We start from the raw sequence: 23,454 nt of genomic DNA, 5'->3' as shown, positions 1-23,454 counted from the left end.
TCCTGTATACTCCTAGTCCTCAAACCTTTAAGTATAATTTTTGTGCAATATTTGTGAGAAATGATTGAGAGGTAATAAGACCATCCAACTAAAACAGTTCCTTAGATTTGAAGAGTATGTTTTCATGTTTAGTTATCACAGCATAAAACTGATGGTCCCAAAACTACATTGCTGTTTTAAACTCTAAAGTCAGTCTTGAAAACTGGACTTCCTTCTTATATTAGGTGAACTAAGTAAGCTCTTCTGACATACCACTTGCACACTCTCTATGGGTGTGAATAGAATATCTAGATTCCATATGAACTGAGAACGACTACCACATATAAAATTCTAGAAAACAGTATACACCACATTGTAGAAGGCACTAAAGCTTCAGCTTTTGCTCCCATTGCCCATTTTGAAAACCCAGTTTCCTTTTCATAAGGGCATTTTGCCACCTACAGCTGACAAGACACACTGCACAATTATTCATAATAAGCTTGGAAATGTCAGGAAAGTTAAAAAAGAAATGCTTACTTTGTGGGTAGACCCAATGATTCTAAACACTGAATACTAATACATTATTAGTATTCAACACAGATGTTCTTCCTTTTGAAAGAGAACAGTAGCATGCATTGTCAGTTGTTTTTTAATCCACTTATTTAAGCAATTTTAATCTGTAAAACTATTTTAAAGAAAAACTGCTGTCCTAAAGAGTGAGCAAAAGAAAACACAACCGTGAGAATTTAACACAATCACTGTAAATCCTGTGAAGTAAATGTTAAAACTTCTTATATACTTCGCACTTACAAGGGTATGCACATTTTTACACCAATTCCGAGCACATCATCAAACTGTATATATTGAAATTCTTCTTAAAAAGAGTAAAAGAATACAAAATTCAGTAACTAGCATTTTTTAAAGAGCCTCCAATGTTTACCTCTAGTCTTTAGGGATAGTACAATGTTGGGGTGTGTGCATATACAGTGCCTAAAGAGATGCAGCCTCCCTCCGCCTGAGTGGCCTGCAGGCTAAGCCTTAGGTAAAGTTTAAGAACTTCCGCAGTAAAATGATTCAGCAGAAAAGGGGCTAAGACAGTGCCTGGAGGAAGAAGGCGTGGTTTCCCCATTCATTATGGGTGGGGAGACTGAGTAGTTTTTCCCTTTTTACCTTTAATGGAGCTTCTGCACATATGAATGGCTCGTGTACTGGCCTGGGATTGGCTGCAAGCTACATGCTGGGTCCGTGAAGAGGTGATCTTTATCCTGATAGGCTAGGCTATTTCCTCATTGGAAATTCCCCTTGTGGTTTTGTGCTATATATATGTTGCTTGAAGAAGAATAAACGAGCTCCTGCTTTGTGGTGAGCCGCCATTGAAAGATGGCGCCGGCTTCCTGCCTCTGAGCTTGATTAGGCACATGGCTGTGCAGGAAGCAACTCCATATTTGGAGGCTAGGGTTGCGTAACACATGAAGTGGTGGTGACCTGACGAGCGTGAGCCAGTGAGTGAGTGAGATGTGGCAAGAAGTGATTGGGGGAGTTAATGTTTATAATGCCCTGCGCGAGGCAGATCTTCGCCATTCCGTTATTACGAGTATCCTGAATAAACGGCTTGCAAGAAGAGCTTCATGTCGTGTCTTAATCGCTGGTCGAGGGACGCGACAACTGGTGGCCCGTACGGGGAAAAAAACAGCTCCCGTGCGTGAAGCTCAGAACTTGCTGTCGTCAGGGAAGGTGCACCGGTAAGTCCCCTGGTAAGTTGGGGGGTCCGCGAAAAATGCGGGTAATCGCTCTCACCTGTGGATAAGGGGAGAGCAAATCCAGTAGAGCTGCGATCAAAGCAGACGGGAAAGTGACAGTAGAGCTGCGATCAAAGCAGACGGGAAAGTGACAGTAGAGCTGCGATCAAAGCAGATGGGAAAGTGACAGTAGAGCTGCGATCAAAGCAGACGCGGGAAAGTGGAAGTAGAGCCGCGGTCAAGCAGACACGGGAAAGTGAAAGTGGAGTTGCGGTTAAAGCAGATGCGAAAAAGTGAAAGTGGAGTTGCGGTCAAAGCAGCCACGAAAAAGTGAAAGTGGAGTTGCGGTCAAAGCAGACGCGGGAACGCGAAGGTAAAGCCGCGATCAAGGCGGACCATTTTTTAATTTCATTTTGAGCTTAGTTTTGGGATGGGGGCTTCGCAGTCTCATCCAATTTTTTTGGCTCTCCAGGAGCTACTTTATTCTAGAAGTTTAGAATTTAGAGAGTCTACTTTAGAGAAATTTTTAAATGATTGTGACAGAGCCGCTCCATGGTTTGCTGTCTCAGGTAACCTGACAGTTCCTAGTTGGGAAAAGCTTGGTCGAGATCTTGAATATGCCAAGCAACAGGGAAGCCTTAATCCCTGTGTTCTACCTATTTGGAAATTGGTCAGAGGTTGTTTAGAAGATCAAAAATATGATGATGCTATTAAGGAAGGGCAAACCGCCCTCGAGTTACTCAAAGAACAGAAATCTGAAAAGCATAAGTCAGAACGGGCAGTTAGTGAAGCAAAGGAACCTGTCCGTTCCTCACTCTATCCGAATTTGTCTGAATTTAAAGGGCCAGACTCCTCTTCTGATTCTTCTGATGAAGAAAAGGGTTCGTTAAAGAAACAAATGGCCTGTGTGTCAATTCATTCAGCCTCGAAAAAATCTCGTTTGCCTAAATTAGATCCGGACTTTCCTATGCCCTCAGGTTTACAAGATCCTCCTCCTGGGCCACCGCCATCCTCCACTCAGGGATCTCATAATTCCTTTTGCCCCCAAGTTTGGTCACGTGTTAGAACTGAGCTCCCGTTGGCCTTTCCTATTTTTCAAGATACACAGGGTGCTTGTTTTTATGAACCCCTTGATTTTAAGGTCATTAAGGCATTAGCAGAATCAGTTCGCATGTATGGGGTCACAGCTTCCTTTACATTAGCCCAAGTGGAAGCTCTGGCTAGAAACTGCATGATGCCAGGGGACTGGAATGGATTAACATGAGCGTGCCTCACCCCTGGACAATTTTTGGAATGGAAGGCCTTTAACATAGAATATGCCTCTGATCAGGCTGCTGCTAATGCTCTTGCTGGAAATCCTCAATGGGATCGAGATATGATTTTAGGACAAGGGCTACATGCCCAAAACCAAACCCGACTTCCTTTGGAAGTTTATAATCAAATAAATTTTTGTGCTATTAGAGCATGGAAGTCCCTTAGGAGCTCAGGGGAATCTGCTGGTAATCTAACCAAAATTATATAAGGACCTACCGAGCCATTCGCAGATTTTGTAGCTCGTCTCCTTGAAGCTACAAGTAGAGTTTTAGGTCCTAATGTGGAGGTGGCAACACCTTTGATTAAACAGTTAGTTTTTGAACAGTGTACAAAGGAATGCCGAGCTGCTATCCGACCATACAAGGACAAAAATATTGAGGACTGGATGAAAATCTGTCGAGAGTTAAATGGCCCTCTAACTAACGCAGGTTTAGCAGCCGCCGTTATGCAGTTAACTCGGCGCTCCGGGATAAATCCGGGAGCCTGTTTTCAATGTGGCCAAATGGGTCATCAAAAACTAGAATGCCCACAAAAGAAACAAAATTCGTCTATTGTACCAGATAATACCATAAAACAACCTGGCCTTTGCCCTAGGTGTAAGAAGGGGAAGCATTGGGCCAAGGAGTGCCGTTCCGTAAAAGACATTAATGGCCAGCCCCTGCCTCCTCTTCAAGAAAATTCTCGGCCAAAAAATGGACAAAAGGGCCCTCGACCCCAGGGCCCGCAAATATATGGGGCCCTTACCACCTCCATTATCCCACAGGCGACCCTTCAAACAATTGTTCCGCCTCAGGGGGAGCCACTCAAAGCTCCACAGGATTGGACCTCCGTTCCTCCTCCAAATACCTATTAAGTCCACAATCTGGTGTTCAAGTACTTGATACCAATTTTCAGGGTCCTCTGGATCCTAATGCTGTAGGACTAGTCATTGGCCGAGCTTCATCGTTGCTTAAAGGCCTTGTGGTTCATCCTGGTATTGTTGATCCCAATATTAAAAATAATATAAAAGTCTTAGCTGAGTCACCTCAAGGAGTGGTTTCTATTTCTCCTGGTGACCGAATAGCTCAATTATTGTTGCTTCCTAAATTTTATTCCTTTCCTGGCATAAAAAATAAAAATAGCAAAAGAGAGATAGGATCCTCCGGAATTTTACCTTTCTTTCTATTAATCTGGATCAGCGCCCTCTGTTAAAGTTACAAATAGAAAATCATGATGTTTTGGGCTTGTTAGATACAGGAGCCGATAAAAGTATAATAGCAAAAAAAGATTGTCCTTCTGGATGGCCTATTCAAACTTCTTCTCAAACCCTACAAGGTCTAGGGTTTGCCCATACCCCAGAGATGAGTGCACGTCTTTTAATTTGGAAGGATTCAGAAGGTCATCAAGGAAAAATACAACCATATGTCCTAGAGTTGCCCATCTCCTTATGGGGGCGTGATTTGTTAAAGGATATGGGATATAAATTAGTTAATAATTTTTCTGTTACCTCTCAAAATATGATGAGAAAAATGGGACATTACCCCGGGACAGGCTTAGGAGAGTACCTACAAGGTCGATCCAGTCCCGTAGAGGTCTCACCTACATCTCCAAAACAGGGGCTGGGTTTTTCTTAGGGGCCGCTGAGGATAGTATACCCATAATGTGGAAGACGGAGGAGCCCGTTTGGGTTCCTCAGTGGCCTCTATCCTCTGAAAAATTAATGGCTATAAATTCCTTAATTCAAGAACAATTAGCTACAGGACATATTCAACCTTCTCTTTCACCTTGGAATACTCCTATTTTTGTCATAAGAAAAAGGTCTGGTAAATGGAGGCTGTTACATGATTTACGGGCCATTAATGCTCAAATGCAAATTATGGGTTCCGTCCAAAGAGGCCTACCATTGTTGTCTGCCTTGCCAAAAAATTGGCCTCTTATAATAGTTGATATAAAGGACTGTTTTTTCTCCATTCCACTACATCCACAGGATATACAACGATTTGCTTTTACAATACCTTCTTGCAATCACGAATCCCCTGACAGGAGATATGAATGGAAAGTTTTGCCACAGGGTATGGCCAATAGTCCAACTATATGTCAGCTTTATATTGGAGCTGTGTTGACTCCATTAAGAAAACAGTTTCCAACAGTTCGATGTATTCATTATATGGATGACATATTATTGTCGGCCAAAAATATGGAGATTTTGCAGGATGCCTATGACTTTCTTGTTAAATTGTTAGATAATAAAGGGCTGTTAATTGCACCTGAAAAGGTTCAAATGAGTTTCACTGTTTCTTATTTGGGGACAAAGATAAATCCCCTTTGTGTTTCCCCCCAAAATATTGAAATTCGTAAAGATTGTCTAAATTCTCTTAATAATTTTCAAAAATTATTGGGAGATATTAATTGGATCCGAAGTTTTTTGGGGTTGCCCAATCATGCCCTTCGGCCATTGTATGATATCCTAAAAGGTGACCCTGCCCTTGATTCACCACGGGTCTTGACCCCGGAAGCCAGAAAGGCATTACACTTAGTGGAAGAGGGTTTAACTAAGGCAATGCTCCAACGAAGGGATGAGGATAAACCAATCTCCCTATGCCTGTTACAGACCTATTTACAACCCACAGCACTTCTCTGGCAAGATGGAGTTCTATTATGGATCCATCCTAAGTCTTCTCCCAGTAAATCCATTTCTTATTATCCGTCAGAGGTGGCATCCTTAGCATTACTTGGTATTCAACAATGCTTGCAACATTTTGGTGATCAGCCATCCTTGTTGATTGTTCCTTATTCTAGTGATCAAATTAAAGTTCTCTGTGGAACTTTGGATAATTGGGCAGTGCTGCGTTGCTCCTTTTTGGGAAAAATTGATAATCATTATCCAAAACATCCAATATTACGTTTTTTACAGGGGCATCCAGTGATCTTTCCTAAAAATACCTCTTCAGTCCCTATTCATAATGCTGTCAATATTTTTACTGATGGATCTAAGACTGGATGTGGAGCTTAATCGAACAAAATGAGCCTGTTTTGATACAATTTGAACCTGATTCTCCCCAAATAGTAGAGCTTAAAATTGTTATTGAAGTCTTTAAGACTTGTCCCTTTTCCTTTAATTTATTATCAGATTCTTTATATGTGGTTAATGCAGTCAATATTTTGGAGGCAGCCGGTCATTTTAATGCCTCCAGCAAAGTCTGTTCCTTATTTAAACAATTACAATCTTTAATCTGGCAAAAGACTTCTAAATTTTATGTTCAACATATTAGAGCACATACCGGACTACCCGGGCCTCTTAGTGAGGGTAATAATTTGGTAGATATATGTACTCGCAAAAATTTTATTTTTTTAGTTTCTTCTTTAGATCAAGCTCGTAATTTTCATGCCCAGTTTCATGTACCTGCAAAAACTTTACAACATCGTTTTCAATTAACCAGGCGGATGCTCGCCAAATAGTTCTGGATTGCCAACAATGTGTTACCTTTCTGCACCCTCCGAGTTTGGGCGTTAATCCTCGAGGCCTTTTGCCATTAAGGGTATGGCAAATGGACATTACCCATTTTCAGGAGTTTGGGTCCTTAAAATATGTTCATGTTTCCGTGGATACCTGTTCTGGTATTATTTTTGCCTCTGCCTTGACTGGTGAAAAGTCACATCATGTTATTGCTCATTGTCTCGAAGCTTGGGCAGCCTGGGGTAAACCTCATCAATTAAAAACTGATAATGGCCCTGCTTATACTTCACATAAGTTTATAGCTTTTTGCAAGACCCTTTCAGTTTCTCTAGATCATGGCCTTCCCTATAATGCGCAAGCTCAGGGCATCGTTGAGCGTGCACATAGAACATTAAAAGAATGTCTTCATAAACAAAAAGGGGGAATCGGCCATGGCAGGCCCCCTAAACAGCGATTGGCATTGGCTCTTTTTACTCTAAATTTTTTAAACCTGGATCTAAATGGATTATCTGCGGCTGATCGTCATATGACACATGAGCCTATATGTCAAGGATATGTTAAATGGAAGGATGTAATTACGGGACTCTGGCATGGCCCAGACCCAGTGTTGGCCTGGACGAGAGGATCTGTCTTTTTCCACAGAATCAGCGGGACCCGGTGTGGCTCCCAGAACGCTTGACTAGGCGCTGCAATAATCATGAGAATGAGAAACCCCCTACGGCTGTGGATGCTGCTTCACCTAATAACCTCGGTTCAGATAGAATGGAGATGGGGAATTCTATCGGCATTTCCGGTACCCATGCCAGTGAGACATAGCGCTCAAGTCTTTCCTCGATTATTTACCAGTAATAAGAAAATTAATCTACCCTACCTCCCATTAGATGAAGAACAGGCACCTTTAAAGATTAATAAAACCTTTAGGGAGTTGGGCAGCCTCTGATTCACCACCTCATCTCCTCAGGAGAACGAATCTTGTATCCCCTTACAAAAGGGAATATCAGGCTGGTTTTCCCTCAAACAAAAATGGGGAAAACAGAGACAAAATAATACTGTTACTGCTCCAAAGGGTTATCTAAGTTTCGGAGTAGCGAATGTCTCTTGTGAACATGTAAAATTTTACAAAAGCCGCTAACCTGTCTCGGGAGTTGTCAATTTATCTTTTAGGCAACTGGACGGGAGAATTTGAAACCCAACTAGAGAGATTACACATTGCCGTGGTCACCATCAACTCGACTCGTGTGGACATCAGTTTGGCTGAAGGACTGTCATCTTGGATAACTCGTGCCATGAATCATCTAAAGGAATGGGCTGGATTGGGGGCCTTGATGGGATTATTGGTTGTGGCTGTGTTGTTTTGTGTCTGGTGCATTGCTCGTCTTCGCCAAAGTTTTAATCATAATACAGCCATGTTTATACAGGCCTGTGTGGCTATCGAGGCAGGACAATCACCCCAAGCCTGGCTCGCGGCAGCTAAGGCATAGTGGCTCAGGTTGCAAGGCAAAGCACTGCAGCTGAGGGCACAAGTTTGGTCCTCAGGAAGAGTACGCTTGACTGCACACGGGTTAGGCACCCAAGTACCCGTCCCTAGAAAAAGGTGCCAGTGATTAATAGGGGTCAAACCTCTGCTCTTACCTGTTGCCTATAAAAACAAAAAGGGGGAATTGTGGTGAGCCGCCATTGAAAGATGGCGCCGGCTTCCTGCCTCTGAGCTTGATTAGGCACATGGCTGTGCAGGAAGCAACTCCATATTTGGAGGCTAGGGTTGTGTAACACATGACGTGGTGGTGACCTGACGAGCGTGAGCCAGTGAGTGAGTGAGATGTGGCAAGAAGTGATTGGGGGAGTTAATGTTTATAATGCCCTGCGCGAGGCAGATCTTCGCCATTCCGTTATTACGAGTATCCTGAATAAACGGCTTGCAAGAAGAGCTTCATGTCGTGTCTTAATCGCTGGTCGAGGGACGCGACACTGCTTGACTCGGCTCCCGGCTTCGTGTGTTGCTATTGTTCAAGGCCGTCGGCACTCAACCTTCCTTCTCAGCCCCACCGCTGATGGGCTGGACCCATCAGTACAAATTGGGATCTTTGATGTTCAATCTATTTGCAATGGTTCTTAGCAAACACTAACAAACCACATGACAAGTGTATCAGCCACCATGGAAATGCAAAGATTTTAGTAGATGAGGAGTTTGGGTAATATCTGGTACTTTCACGATGTCCATGCTTTATTTTCTTAGTAACAAGATGCAAGATGTCCACAATGCCGCCTAACAACTGGAAAAGCCATTAGCACCTATCTTTATGCTGGGCTAGATTTCTTCCCTGTGTACACCTTGTTGAGAGAATTAAAAGCTTTGGATTTTATTCCAGCATTGGGTGTAAAGGTTCATTAGTCAGTTCTATACTGCTTCTGTTTTGGTAGAGAGGTTTTCTTCATTTGGCTGACAATTCCAATTCTGCTATACTTTGTTTTCCTCAGTCCTTGGTGCATCCTTATCATCTACTTCTTTAACTATGCTTGAATCAGGTTCTTTACTGTGTTCCTTCTCTTTAACTGAAGTACTGTTCTCCAGCTTCTCCTTCCCATCTCTGTCATTAGAACTTCTTGTGGAAGTTGAAATCTCTTTCTTTTTCTCTTTTTATCTTTCTTAATTCGGCTCCTAGGGGTTGAAGACCTAAATGATTTCCTTTTTATGGTCTTTGGTGTTCTTGGCGATCTGGAAAAACTCCTGCCCCTTCTCCTATGCCTTTCCCTGCTGGATCTACTTGATCTTCTTGATACATTGTAACTTCTGGGTGGCGTTCTGGCCTTTATATCCTTCTTCCGTTGTCCATCTCTCTCCTTGGACCTGTCCTTTTCTCATTGCTTCTCTTTGTCCTGTTCTTTTTCCTTCTCTTTGTCTCACTCCTTTTCATGCTCCTCTTCCCACTCTCTTTTTCCTTGTCTTTTTCCCATTCTTTTCCCCGGTCTTTGTTTTTGCCCCTCTCCTTTCCTTTTTCATGTTTCTTTTCCCTCTCTTTTCCCTCTCCCTTTCTCTTTCTCTTTTGCTCTTTTCTTTTCCTTTATCTTTTCTTGGGTATCTTTTCTCTTGTCCCATGAACGTGAGCGACTCCTTGATTTCTGTCTCTCCCTTGATTTAGAGCTTTTTTTAATGTGGCTCTTAGATCTACGTCTATCTTTCTGTCTTGAACGGGATCTGTTATGGGATCTACTGTTGTGGTTTGACTGTGATCTTTTCCTTCTAGAATGGGATTTTGAGCTAGACCTGGACTTTGAGCGAGTGTGGGAACGAGATTGACCGCCTTTTCTTTCACTGCTCTTTCCAGACTCTGGTTCAATAGCTGCTGAGATAAATGACTGAGCTGCTCGTACTTGCTTCATTACTTCTAACTCCTTAGCTGCAGCCTGAGGTGTTATCTCCGGAGGTTTTACTATTGCATTGTTGGACTGATTTATTTTCAGTGGCCTGTCTCCAAACATAACTCCATTAAAAGCAAGGGCCCTTGGTACAGAATTTTGGTCCACAAATTCCACAAGAGCAAACCAAGTTGGCTGAGTCACATTACCTGCCATCCGCACAAACTTCACTTCTCCAACTTGTTTAAAAAACTTAAGAAGCTGGTCAGCTGTCATCTGAGAATTCAAATTTCCAACATAAACTGTTCTAATTTCATCAATTTTGGAAGGATCTACTTTTCTCATAAATGGTGGTAAGCCATGTGGTATCTCTCCAAGTGTTGCAATGTTGGGGTCTAGTGCTGCTGCTGGTATAGCTCCCAAACTGCTAAGTGAAACACCAAGTGTAGTCAAGGGGTTGGTATAGGAAGCAATCCTGCAGCAGGCATCAGACTTGTCATGGTTGGAGCAGGAGCCAACAAAGAGGGCGCTTTCGATTCCTCTGGTATTTTACCTGTACTGAAAACTTAATGTTCATGAACCAATCGATATCAAGCAAGGACACTTTCCCAGGATGGTGTTTTCGCGGTGATAGAAAGTTGTGTTACACATGACAACCGTTCGTGTTGGCTGCATCACTTCTGCACAAGGAACACCTATCAGAGCTCTGTCAATAAAAACCTTGTTAGTTAGATGCTGGGCCACACCAACACTTGATGGGTCACGAAACTTAACATACTTTGGAGGAAAAAGCAAGAGGGGCGCTGTCCGGAGGGTAGAGCCGCAGCTCCTCGATTTCTCCTAGGAAGGAAAAAAGCATCCGCATCTGCTGGCTGGTCACCGCCGAGGATAGATTTGCCACCTGAATTACCGCCGTAGGGGTGAGGCCGAAGCCTAAGCCCAAATGGAAGCTGCCGCCCGGTTCATCCGTTAGCGCTGGGGCCGCCTTCCTGCTCTCCAACGTCCACGACGTCAGCGACGTCCACGACGTCAGCGACGTAGCCGGAAAGCGTGGGCGCGCGGCCGCGAGCGCGCTCCCGCGGGCAGATCCGCGGCGCCGGGCAGGTCTAGACACCAGGGCGGGTCTAGACGCCAGGCCGCCTGACTCCCTTACTCCCCGGCTGCTCGAGCTGTCAGGAAGCTGCTTCTTCCCTTCTTAGTACAGACTGTTATAGAAAAATGTAACAATTTTATGATTACCATCTCAATGCTCTTCACTGAATGATCCATGTTTAAATAGTAAAGGTCTCAGATAGGCTTTGAAGCAGTCTTTTTTTTTTATGCTTTTATTGGTGAATTTAAAACTATACATAATGAGGGGAGAAGGGAAAATGGGGGTGGGGGGGAGAGGGCACCAAGTATAGTTTAAATGTATTCGTGTTCAATAAAAAATTTGTTTAAAAAACAACAAAAAATGCAAACAGTAAAAAATAAAATAAAACTATACATAATGAGGTTCAAGTCATACAATTATATATGTACACAGCCCTTGGTGTGTTTCACTGCGGATTCCACCCATCTACTCTTTCCCCCTCCCTGGACAGTGCAATTTAGGATGATGCCTTCATATATGGACATAGATTGTTTGAACTGTTTCCTTCATTAGTTCTTCTTTTCCCGCCCCCCCCCCCATATTTCTTTCCCAATCCTCTTAGAAGATTTTACTGGTCTCTGATAAGTTGGGTCCTCCCTCACACACACACATGTGATCTCGCAGAGGGAACAGGAGGCAGAACCCTGGAAGCCAGAAGCGGAAATATCGCAGAATCCAGGTGCCTCGAGACTATCATGAGACTACAGATGTCGTGAGAAAATCGCCATGCCTATAAAAACATCAGTGCCTCTGATCCACCACATGACTCAGCCGGCCAATCAGGACTGCACGCAATTCTCCAGACTCATGGCCCATTGGTCCCTTCCCCAATGGCCGGCTGACTCCCTGGAGGGTGCCGTCCGAATAAAGCAGCAGTCTATGATAACCCAGTTGGTGTTTTTACCTCCCTCCTTAACTTAGTTTTCAACCTTTCAGTCTCTCTCCTCATTTATCTAAAGTCCCTTTTGCTTTCTATTTTCTCTCATGTATTCAATGTAGGTCATTTGTTTATACTTGAAAAAATGTGAGATGCAGCCAGGCATGGTGGCGCACACTTGTAATCCCAGCATTTGGGAGGCTGAGACAGGAGGATCACAGTTCGCAGACAGCCTCAGCTACTTAGTGAGGGCCTCCACAACTTAGTGAGATCTTGTTTCAAAATGAAGAATAAAAAAAAAGAAGGGCAGGTGGTGTAGCTCTGAGTGTGAATGCCCCTGGGCTCCATCCCAAGACCTGCAAAAAAAACCAAAAAAAAAAACCAAACAAACAAACAAACAACAACAACAAAAAAAACCATGCGAGATGCAAAGAAGAAACAAACTAAATTAATTAATGTGGTACTGGGTATTGAATTAATTAATTAGGTACTGGGTATTCTACCTTTGAACTACAACTGCAACCCTACTTTTTATTCTTTATTTTGAAACAGGGTCTCACTAAATTGCTGAGGGCCTCACTAAGTAGCTGAGGCTGGCCACAAACCTGCGATTATCCTGTCTCAGCCTCCCAAGTACTGGAATTACAAGTGTGCACCACCACATCTGGCTAATAAATCCTATTTTGAGTATAATGCTGGTGAAAACAAAGGTAATGAGAAAAATAAATTTCTCGTACCAACTGTTCCTTTATAATAAGCAAGAAATTATTAAAGGATATGTTTTTATTTTAAGAAAAAGAAAAATTAGTGATAATTTTGTGATTTAAAAGTTAATAATTTTGATAGTAAATAAGAACATGTTATTGGCATTTCAATACATATTTACAGATATTTGTTCATAAATAAACTTGAGTAAGATATCTGAAGATTCAGGTGTTTAAATAAATTATTATTATTATTATTATTATTATTATTATTATTATTTCATGGTACTGGGGATAGAACCTGGGGCATTCATCTCCAAGCTATACCCCAGTCCTATTTTTTTATTCTCTCTTTTGAAACAGGGTCCCAGTGAATGGCGATCCTCCTGTTTCACCCTCCCAAATGCTGGGATTACAAGTGTGTGCCACCATGCCCAGCTTATAAATTATTTATTTTGGGGGGATGGGGGTCTGGATATGGGACCCAAGGGCATTTGACCTCCGAGCTACACCCCCTGCCCTATTTTTTTTATTTTATTTTTTTTTTTTGGTGGTACTGGGGTTCCTGGAAGCCCTTCTATCTCCAGCCTACACTCCCAGACCTTTTTTTATATTTTTGAAACAGGGTGTCTTAAGCCAGCGCGGCTGGCTTTGAACCTGCACAATCCTCCTATCTCCACCTCTCAAGTGTGGGGATTACAAGTGTGTGCCACCACGCCTGGCTGCCTGCCTATTTTTTATTCTTTATTTTGAAACCAGGTCTCACTGAGTTGAAGAGCCTCACTAAGTAGCTGAGGCTGTCTGTGAACCGCGATCCTCCAGGTCTCAGCCTCCCAAATGCTGGAATTACAAGCGTGCGCCACCATGCCCGGCTTACAAGTTATTTTTAAAGCAGAAAATAGGATGCTTATTTTCTAGAGAAATAGAGTCAGAGCTCTATACAATGTTTTTATTCTGTAGAATTTTGTAATCTGAAATTTTTCATTTTGGTGAAAATCCCTGAGAAAAACTATTTTCAACCAATTTAGATACTTAGTGTTAGCCACTACCAACATGCTTTCTTTGAGGACTAAGTAATACATAGCCTATTTCACTTAAACTATAATATGAGTATTAAGGTGCTATTAGTAAAGACAAGAAAATTTATTTTAATTACACTAAATGCATCAAGTTAGGAGAAATGTTTTTTGTGGGTTTGTGGGGTTTCTTTTGTACTAGGAATTGAACTCAGAGACATTCTAGCTCCTAGCTACATCCCCAACATTATTTTATTACTTATTTGGAAACAGTGTCTAAGTTGCTGAAAGCCTCACCAAATTTCTTTTTTCTTTCTTTCTTTCTTTCTTTCTTTTTTTTTTTTTTTTTTTTTGGTGGTACTGGGGTTCCTGGAAGCCCTTCTACCTCCTGGGCTTACACTCCCAGACCTATTTTTTTTAACAGGGTCTCCTAAGCCAGCACAGCTGGCTTTGAACCTGTGTGATCCTCCTGTCTCTGCCTCCCAAGCGCAGGGATTAAAAGTGTGCACTGCCACGCCTGGCATGCCTCACCAAATTGCTGAGGCTGGCTTCAAACCAGCAATCCTCTTGTCTCAGCCTCCCAACTACTGGGATTTCAGGAATTAACCACTATGCCTGGCCAGGCCAAGAGAAATATGTAAGACTGTACTATACATAATGAGGTCCATCTCCCTGGCATCTTCTAGGAACAATAACCATGATTACCTTCTCCACTGAGATTTCTATTATCAATGGACTGTTTACTATAATGGGGAGAAATGAATTCATCTAGTGCTGTAGGAACCAGCAGAGGACAAGCAAGAGCCATGAACTTGAAAGATCAAATCCTGAGCTCTGTCCACCTACAAATACTGGGGTTGAATTTAGTGGCCTGGAAGCCATTGAGAAGACACGTAGTGCTGAAGGACACACCTGTGTCAGCTTTATGATAATAGAAGACAAGTTTGCATTTTATATTATCCAAGAAATATTTCCAGCCAAATGTCATTGTCTGGGGTACAACTTTAGAGAAAAGAACCATGGAATTGGCCAAGACTAGTTGACTGAGAACCAAGCCTGTGGGTCTCAAGTGGTGTCCAGTAAGGAAAATGTAGTTATAAAGACAAAGGAGACAGGAATTTTTCACAAGGCCAATTACTGTCTGACTGAGGAAGATGATATCCATGTCCATGCTGCCAGAAGAGATGGTATTAACACCTAGAGGCCACTAATGTTCATTGAAGCCAGAAGAATGAAGAGTTAGCAAATGCCAATAAATGTGGTACCATCACCATGCTACTTGATTTGCAATCCTTAGTCTATTCTAAATATTTTAATTTTAAATCAGCATAGAATTTTGACCAGGTATGCCAAGGCAACTCCATGAAGGCCTGTACTTCAAACAATTTCAGTATCTACCTTTAGGGTAGATGAGGCCCAGCAGGGCTATCTAGCTGGAGGGGTGGGTGTGAAGAGCTCTATGTACTGACATGGGTTGTTCAACATGGAAAAGGGAAAACACAGAACATGTGCATCATGGGCAAAATACTGCAAAAGTGAAAAGGAATGCATGTGATAAAGGCTGGGAAGGATATGGAGAGGTGGGAACACTAATACATTGTTGGTGGGATTATAAATTAGTGCAAGCACTTGGAAAACAGTATGGAGGATCCTCAGAAGAATAGGAATGAGCCGGGCGTGGTGGTGCACGCTTGTAATCCCCGCGCTTGGGAGGCAGAGACAGGAGGATCGCGCAGGTTCGAAGCCAGCTGCGTGCGCTGGCTTAGGAGACCCTGTTTCCAAGTAGAAATGTAAAAATAGGTATGGGAGTGTAGCCCGGAGGTAGAAGGGCTTCCAGGAACCCCAGTACCACCAAAAAAAAAAAAGAAGAAGAATAGGAATGAACTTACTATATGATCCAGCAATACCACTCCTGGGTAATCTACCCGAAAGAATGGGAACCAAACTATCAAACTAATACATGAGTATCTATGTTCATAGCCTCACAATTAACAACTGTCAAACTATGGAACCATCCAAGATGTCCATCAACAGATGAATGGATTACAAAGCCATGGGATATGTACACAATGGCATTTTACTCAGCCATAAAGAAAAACACAATTATGTCATTTACAGGGAATGGATGGAACTGGAGAACATTATGCTAAATGAGATTGGTCAGTCACAATAAGTAAAAAATCAGATGCTCAAACTAATATGTGAAAGCTAGAGGGAAAATGTCATAGGAGAAACTTTAGAAAAAGAAGGAGAAACCATAGATGAGCAAATAAGGCAACCTAACTGAGGGGAATGGAAAGAAAGAGGGAAATTCCCTAATGTACATGCTGTGCATTTGCAAACCTATCAAAATGAAAATCTAACATATACAAATTTTTGAGATATAGCAAAAGCATCACTAAGGGGAAAATATTGGCATAAGCACGCTAAAAAAAAAAAGAAAGATTTCACTAATCAGTCAGCCTTTGTATCCCAGAACTTCTGTCAATTGAACAAATGAAAGCCAAAAGTTAACAGAAAAAAGGGATATACATAAAATGAGAGGCAAATAAATAAAATAAAGTGGGCATAGTGGCACATGCTTGTAATCCAAGTACTTGGGAGGCTGAGACAGGAGGATTGCAGGTTTGGAGCCAGCCTCAACTACTTAATGAAGCCGTCTGCAACTTAATAAAGAAGAAAGAATAGGGGTAGGTGTGTAGCTCAGAGGTAGAATGCCCCTGGGTTAAATCCTTAATACCACACACACACAAATAAAAAATTGAAATAAAATAAAATAAAAAACCACAAACTCACAAGGTGGTTTCTTGGATAGGATATAAAAATTTACGAAACTATACCTAGACTGACAAAAAAAAAATCAAGCTATTAAAATAAAGAAAAAGAACAGGGGCATTTTTATCAAGTCTACAGAAATAGAAAACATTATAAAATAGGTGTATTTTATAACTACGTAGATAAAAAAAAAAGATGAAATGGACAAATTCCCAGGTACACAAAACCTATCAAGATTGAATTATGAGCCAGGCATAGTGGTGCACACTTTGTAACTCCAGCATTTGGGAGGCTGAGACCGGAGGATCGAGGTTCACAGACAGCCTCAGGTACTTAGTGAGGCCCTTTGCAACTCAGTGAGACCCTGTTTCAGAATAAGGAATGAATAATAGGGCTGAGGTATAGCATGGAAGTAAAAATCTCCTGGGTTCAATGCCCAGTACCCCCCCACCTCCGGAAAAGATTAAATTATAAAAGAATAGAAAATCTGAATAGATTCATGAATCATAAAAAGATTGAACTACTAATCAAAATCTGATGCAGAAAGCTGGGCGTGGTGGCGCACGCTTGTAATCCCCACACTTGGGAGGTGGAGACAGGAGGTTGCACAGGTTCAAAACCAGCCTCAGGTGGCTTAAGAGACCCTGTTTCCAAATAAAATATAAAATAGGTCTGGGAGTGTAGCCTGGAGGTAGAAGGCCCCTGGGTTCCATCCCCAGGACCACCACCAAAAAAAAAAAAAAAAAAAAATCTGTCGCAGAAAGAAAAGCCTTGGGTCTGATTGTTTTACTGGCAAATTCTACTAACCATTTAATGAAAAACACCTATCCTTTTTAAAACTCTTCCCACAATTGTACAGTGAACATGTCCAAACACATTTTACAAGTCCCACATTATTTTAATTCCAAAGCAAAGGCAAATCAATATTCTTGATTACTGATGTAAAAGTTAACATCAAAATATATGCAAATATCTGAATTCTGCAGCATATTAAAAAGCTTATATACCAAGACCACCTAGAATTTATTCTTGTAATGTAAGGATGGTTCAATATAAAAAAATCAATAGTAACAGGTTAAGTCACATGATTCTTTCAACTGATTCACAGAGAGCATTAGACAAAATTCAACATGCTTTTTTTATGGGATAACACTTTGCAAAATAGACTACTTTTACATAATAAAAGTCAAATACAAAAAATCTAGAGCTAAAATTATATTCAATGTGAAACATTGAAAACTTTTTCTCTAAGAATAACGGTATGTTTCTATCCAATACAGTACTAGAAGTTCAAATTTTAGTCATTAGTAATGAGGCAAGGAAAAAAAATAATCAGAATAGGAAAAGAAGAGCTGGGTGTGATGATGCATGCCTGCAATCTTAGTACTTGGGAAGCTGAGACAGGAGGATCATAGCTTTGAGGACAGGATTTTGTCTCCAAAATATGATTTCTTTCCATCAGGAGTGCACTGTGGGACCTGAACCATGAAAGAGAGACAGTGAAGGAGGTGACCCAGAAAAAGTTTGAAGAGGGATGAAATGTATCTCAGACCTCTGATGTCTTATTGCTCAGGGCTTCTACAGACATCCATCGTACTTTAGTAGGCAAGGCATGAACAAGTTACACGGGATGCATCAACTCAACAAACACTAAAGAAATTTAATCATTGTAGAAATAACACTTTCAAACTCTGTGTTGGTCCAAATATTACTCCAGTTGCCAGACAGAGGCTGCTTAGGACGTCTTCAGTGCCAGATTATCTGCATCTACACCTGGACTTTACCGAGAGTTTTTTCTTTATTCTCCCCAGGATAAAGACAGTATGTGAGGCTCAGAGCTACAAGTACACTAAAAGAGTATAGAATGAGAGGTTGAACCTTGGTGCCCTGGGAAGCTGCTGGTCAGAAATTCTAACACAATGAGACCTACAGAGGCATGGTCAAGGTGGCATCGGCAGACACAGGTATTCATGGTGGAGCTGTCCCAGGACTGGTGCTTCTCTTAAGATGTCCTTAGGCAAAAAGGTAATTAATCTAATGATGTTCAACAAAGACAAAGTGTTTTCATGGGGAAAGAGAATGGTGCCTGAAGAAACTAATCTGTTTTTGTTCTTTTTGTTTTATTTTTTTGGTACTGGGGATAATACCCAGGGGCATTCTACCTCTGAGCTATATTCCCAGCCCTATTTTATTTTTTATTTTGAAACAGGGTCTTATTTTTTGAGGTCCTTGTTAAGTTGCTGAGGCTGGCCTCAAACCTGTAATCTCCCTGTCTCAGTATTATAGGCATGTGCCAATACACCTGGCTAATTAATCAATATTAACAAGTTTTTAAAAATTTTTCCTAAGCATGATCAGATGCACCCAAGGTATCCTCCACTTATGCCTTCATGGGTGCTGGACTAACATTCGGGAGCCCAGACACAGACCCTCTGTGTGGCAGAGCTGGTCCAGATCCTGGTGCACATCTAGCTCCAGCCCCACTTTTGGAGAACGCCAGGTCACCTTGCTCAGAAGGCATCCTGTGCCATCTATAGCTTCACCCATGAGTCAGAGAGCCAGCAGGATTTTGACATCTGCTTTTTCCCTTAAAAATAATAAGCAACAAAGGATGCACATTTTGGATTACGTTTATATAATTATATGCTTGTGTGTGACTGGGTCAACTCTTCATTATCTGTAAAAACTCTGCTGTGGAAAGGAATAGAGATGGTTTTTCCCTCTGGGCCCCAGAACATCTGAATTCAATGCTTGCTTTTATTACAACAATGATCACTTTAGCAAGAAAATGTGATTATTCCTTTCCTTTTTCATTAAAACCATTGTAGGAAAATGCAACAAATATATAAACCAGGTGTGATAGCACATGCCCAAAAGCCTTGGGAGGCTGAGACAGGAGGATGACAGATTCAAGACTAGTCTCAGAATTTTTTTTCTACAGAGGCATTCTTCTTCTGAGGTCCACCCTCAGACCCATTTAATTTTTGTTTTGAAACAATGTCTTTCTAGGTTAATGGGAGTCTTGCTACTTTCCAAGGCTGTCCTCAACTTTGTGGTCCTCTTGTCTCAGCCTACCAAGTACTGAGATTACAAGTATACACCAACATGCCCATCTCAGCCTCAGCAACTTAGACCCTCAAAAACCTAGCCAGACTCTGTTTCAAACAAAAACAGTGAAAAAGGCTAGGGTGTGACACAGAGGTAAAATGCCCCTGGGTTCAATCTCCAGTGCCAAATAAATAATAAAGATTAAAAAGAACTGGAGGCTTAGTTCAAAGGTAGAATACTTCTGGGTTCGATCCCCAGTAATAAAAAAAAAATTTTTAATGCTGTTTGGGGAATATTACCATTGTTTTTTTTTAAAGTTTCTGCTACTATGCGCTGGGCGTGATGGCACACACTTGTAATCCCCGTGCTTGGGAGGCGGAGACAATAGGATCGCGCTGGTTCGAAGCCAGCCTTGCTGACTTAAGAGACCCTGTTTCCAAATAAAAAATATAAAATAGGTCTGGGAGTGTAGCCCAGAGGTAGAAGGGCTTCCAGGAACCCCAGTACCACCAAAAATAAAAATAAAAAATATAAAAAAATTAAGTTTCTGCTATTATGACTTTGAAGTTTCCTTAAAATAATGCCAAATAACTATAATGTCCACTGTGTGTGTGTTTTTGTGTGTATGTATTTAGATTCTGTGCTTTCCTGTTTGGCATGTATTAATCATAGGGCAAAACTAAGGGCAATGTTATTTCCCTTTTTCTTGTAGATATCTGGCCTGGAGCTGCTCTTCACATAAAGAATACTGACTACTGACCAAGTGATCCTATCCTCACTCACCTCCTCTCCTAATTCCTAACTCACATACCAAACCAAGTTTGCCCCATTACATATCAACCCAGGGCCAAGTGCCAGACAACTAGTGACAAACTTTGTGCCCCAAAGTCTGGGAAATTTGTTCAAAATGGCCAGTTCTAACTTCTTACCTAACCTTTCCCAAGCAAGCCCCACCGCAGGCCACAGCTTGCGGTGGGAAGGCTTCCCCTTCCCTCTCATGTTTCTTCCTCCTGATCACCTGCTGGGTCCGATATGGATAGCCTTTCAAAGTGTATAATGTCAGGCACTAAATATTCCGTCTATATAGTAAGGGGAGAGAGAGAGAGAAGCGGGGAGAGAATGGAGGGAAGAGAGAGAAGAGGATAGGATAGAAGAGGAGAGGAGAGGAGAGGAGAGGAGAGAGAAAGAAGAGAGAAGAGAGAAAACTATTTTAAATAAATATAATCAGCACTTTATCTTGCAGTGCTAGGGATCAACCCCAGGGTTTCATACATTCTAGGAAAGTGTTCAAGCACTGAACTACATCCCTAACCCTTTTTATTGGTTTTTGAAACAGGGTTTAGTTATGTTTCTGAGCCTGGCCTCAAGCTTGTAACCCTACTAAGCCTCCTAAGTTGGTGGAATTACAGGTGTGTTACATAGCACCTAGCATAATAGATACTTCTTAAAAGGGAGTACTGATAGATTCAACCACACCCCATGCTATCTCTTCGCTTAGTCAACAGTTCAGATTTTTGAACCTGTCCTAAGTGATTACTCAGAACCTTCTATTGCCTCCTCTCCTGCTGATCCCCCCATAGCTCTATACTCTAAACACATGGGACTGACCACAGTCCTATGAGGATGCACATGGCTCCTTATTTGGGACTTTGAAACACATTTATGACCACAGTTAATAATAATGTACTGTGCATTTTAAAATAGGTTTTTAACATCCTTATTAAAAGTAAATGATAAATTAGTGAGATGATGGATAAGATAATTAGTGTGAATCTTTATTCAATATATACATAGATCTCATGGTCACATTGTACCTCATAAATGTACAGAATGGCTATTTGTCAATTAAAATTGATTACCTTAAAATAAATTTTATTTAAATAAACAATAACAGAGATTTAAAAAAAAGATGTGAGTTTTCATAAGACTCCAAATTAAAGACTTTATGGGAGTCTTTAATTCAGAAATATATACAATGATTATTTGTCAATTAAAATTAATTACCTAAAATAAATTATACTTAAGTAAACAACACAGACACAAAAAAATCCAGTGTATTTTCATAAGACTCCAAATAAAAAGACTTTCTGGGGGCCTTTGATTCAGAAATTTTCTCCATTATACTATATTTAAATATCCTGAGAGTACTTGGGAGGCTAAGACAGGAGGATCAAAGGTTCATAATCAGCAGGCTCAGCTACTTACTGAGGCCCTCTTCGCAGCTTAGGGAGACTGTGTTCAAAATAAAGAATAGGGCTGGGGGAGTAGCTTGGAGGTAGAGTGCCTCTTGGGTTCAATCTGCAGTACTGCAAAAAAAAAAAAAAATTCGGAATTTTCCCAGTAAAAAACCTAAGAGTTAGCAAAATTGGATGTTTGTATAATTATGTACATGGCTTCATTTATTCCCATTATATGAATGGTAGTAGTAGAGACATAGCTGTTCTTATCAGCCATGCTAACATACATTCTTGACTTAAGGGGTCTTCAAATATTATCAGAGTTTGACATGAATGTTTAAGTACCTCAAGAGAACAAACTCACATTGGGCATAGGAAAACCATTTTGCTCTTGCCCTGCAGGCAAAGCAAAACTGAGAGACCCGGGTGTCACTGATGATGAGCACAAAGGGGCTGACTGCTGGAAAACAGGAGGCCACAAGCACAGAGCTGTTTACCTTCCACTGGCCTGGGTTTGCAACTAGTGTATTCCAAATGGTCAAAATGGAATAGATTGAATAAAAGAGAACAAAGGAGGTCACCAGGATCAGGATGGTGCGTGTGGCTCTGGCCTCATGGGAAGGTCTGTGGGAGAGGGTGGGGCCATGGATGTATTGGACTTTCTGCTTGTGTCTGTGCAGGACAAGGACCATGGAGCTGCTGGCCCAGGCCATGAACAATAGGCCCAACAAGTCAGGAGAAAAGTATAAGACTGTATATAATGAGCTATATCTTTCTTGCATTGTCCAGGAACAATACCCATGATGACCTTTTCCACTGAGATTTCTATTAATCAGTGGACCATTTACTATTACGGGCATACATGAATTCATCAAGAGATGCAGGAACCAGCACAGGAAACAGCAGAAGCAGATGAACCTGAAGGATCTAATCCTGAGCTCCATCCACCTACATATACTGGGGTTAAGCTTAATGGCCTGGAAGCCATTTAGGAGGCACACAGTGCTGAAGGACATACCTGTGCCTACTCTGTGAAAATAGAAGACAAGTTTACATTTTGTATCATCCAAGAAATATTTCCAGCCAAAAGTTGCCATTGTCTGGGGTATACCTTTAAAGAAAAGTACCATGGAATTGGCCAAACCCAGATGATTGAGAATCAAGTCTGTGGGTCTCAAATGATGTCTAGTAATCAAAATGTAGTTATAGAAACAAAGGAGGGAGCAATTTCCCACGAGGCCAATTACTGTCTGAGTGAGGAAGATGATGCCCATGTCCAAGTTGCCAAAAGACATGGTGTCAACACCTAGAGGCCACTGGTGTTCACTGAAGTCAGAAGAATGAAGAGTTAGCAAATACCAGTAAATGTGGTGCCATCACCATGCCCCTTGATTTCCGATCCTTTGTCTTTCTAAATATTTTCATTTTAAATTCGCATAGAATTTTGCCCATGTATGTCAAAGCAATTCCACAAAGGCAAGGCCTGAATTGTAAACAGCTTCATTATCTACCATCGCTGTAGATAGGGCCCAGCAGGGCTGTAGAGCTGGAAGAATGGATGTGGAGAGTTCTGTGCACTGACACTGGTTTTTCTGAATAAGAAGGCTGGCTTTGTCCTTGGAGATACGCCTAGGGACAAGATAGCAGAATAAAGCTTTCTTCACAGGTCCTTTCTGAGGTGAACCAAGCAGGGGCTCTCTGGGAAGCTAAGAACAGATGAGGCAGCAAAGTCCAGCAAAATAAGCCATGTAACTGCTAGAGAAAAGAAAAACAATGCATAGAATAACTGCTGTTTGCTTCTGCATTTTGCTTACGCTAGGTAAAAATTTTCTCCTCACCTCTCCCTTCTAAAATTAAGTTAATAATGTTATAAAAGAACTTGAATGATCTGGGCTCTGGG

At 41.5% G+C, this 23,454-nt stretch overlaps 1 protein-coding gene and 1 pseudogene across 2 annotated transcripts; both read right to left on the bottom strand.

Moving 5' to 3' along the window:
- Positions 1–8,866: 8,866 nt before the first annotated feature.
- Positions 8,867–10,777, bottom strand: LOC308268273 (annotated as a pseudogene). Its single transcript has 2 exons — positions 10,473–10,777; positions 8,867–10,378 (listed from the first exon to the last, which is right to left on the bottom strand). The product of its transcript is annotated as an uncharacterized misc_RNA (transcript).
- A 10-nt stretch (positions 10,778–10,787) lies between these two features.
- LOC308268669 (vomeronasal type-1 receptor 1-like) lies at positions 10,788–22,828 on the bottom strand (the record flags this gene model as incomplete). Its single annotated transcript, XM_080703779.1, has 4 exons — positions 10,788–10,931; positions 14,693–14,726; positions 20,307–20,418; positions 21,919–22,828. 4 exons carry the CDS (start codon positions 22,826–22,828, stop codon positions 10,788–10,790), a joined length of 1,200 nt encoding a protein of 399 aa, XP_080559905.1.
- Positions 22,829–23,454: the final 626 nt, after the last annotated feature.

Source organism: Muscardinus avellanarius (genome assembly GCF_963383645.1).
Source record: "Muscardinus avellanarius genome assembly, chromosome: 10".
Lineage (NCBI taxonomy): Eukaryota > Metazoa > Chordata > Mammalia > Rodentia > Gliridae > Muscardinus > Muscardinus avellanarius.
Note: the sequence above shows the minus strand (reverse complement) of the source record. Positions and strands in the feature narration are given on the sequence as shown.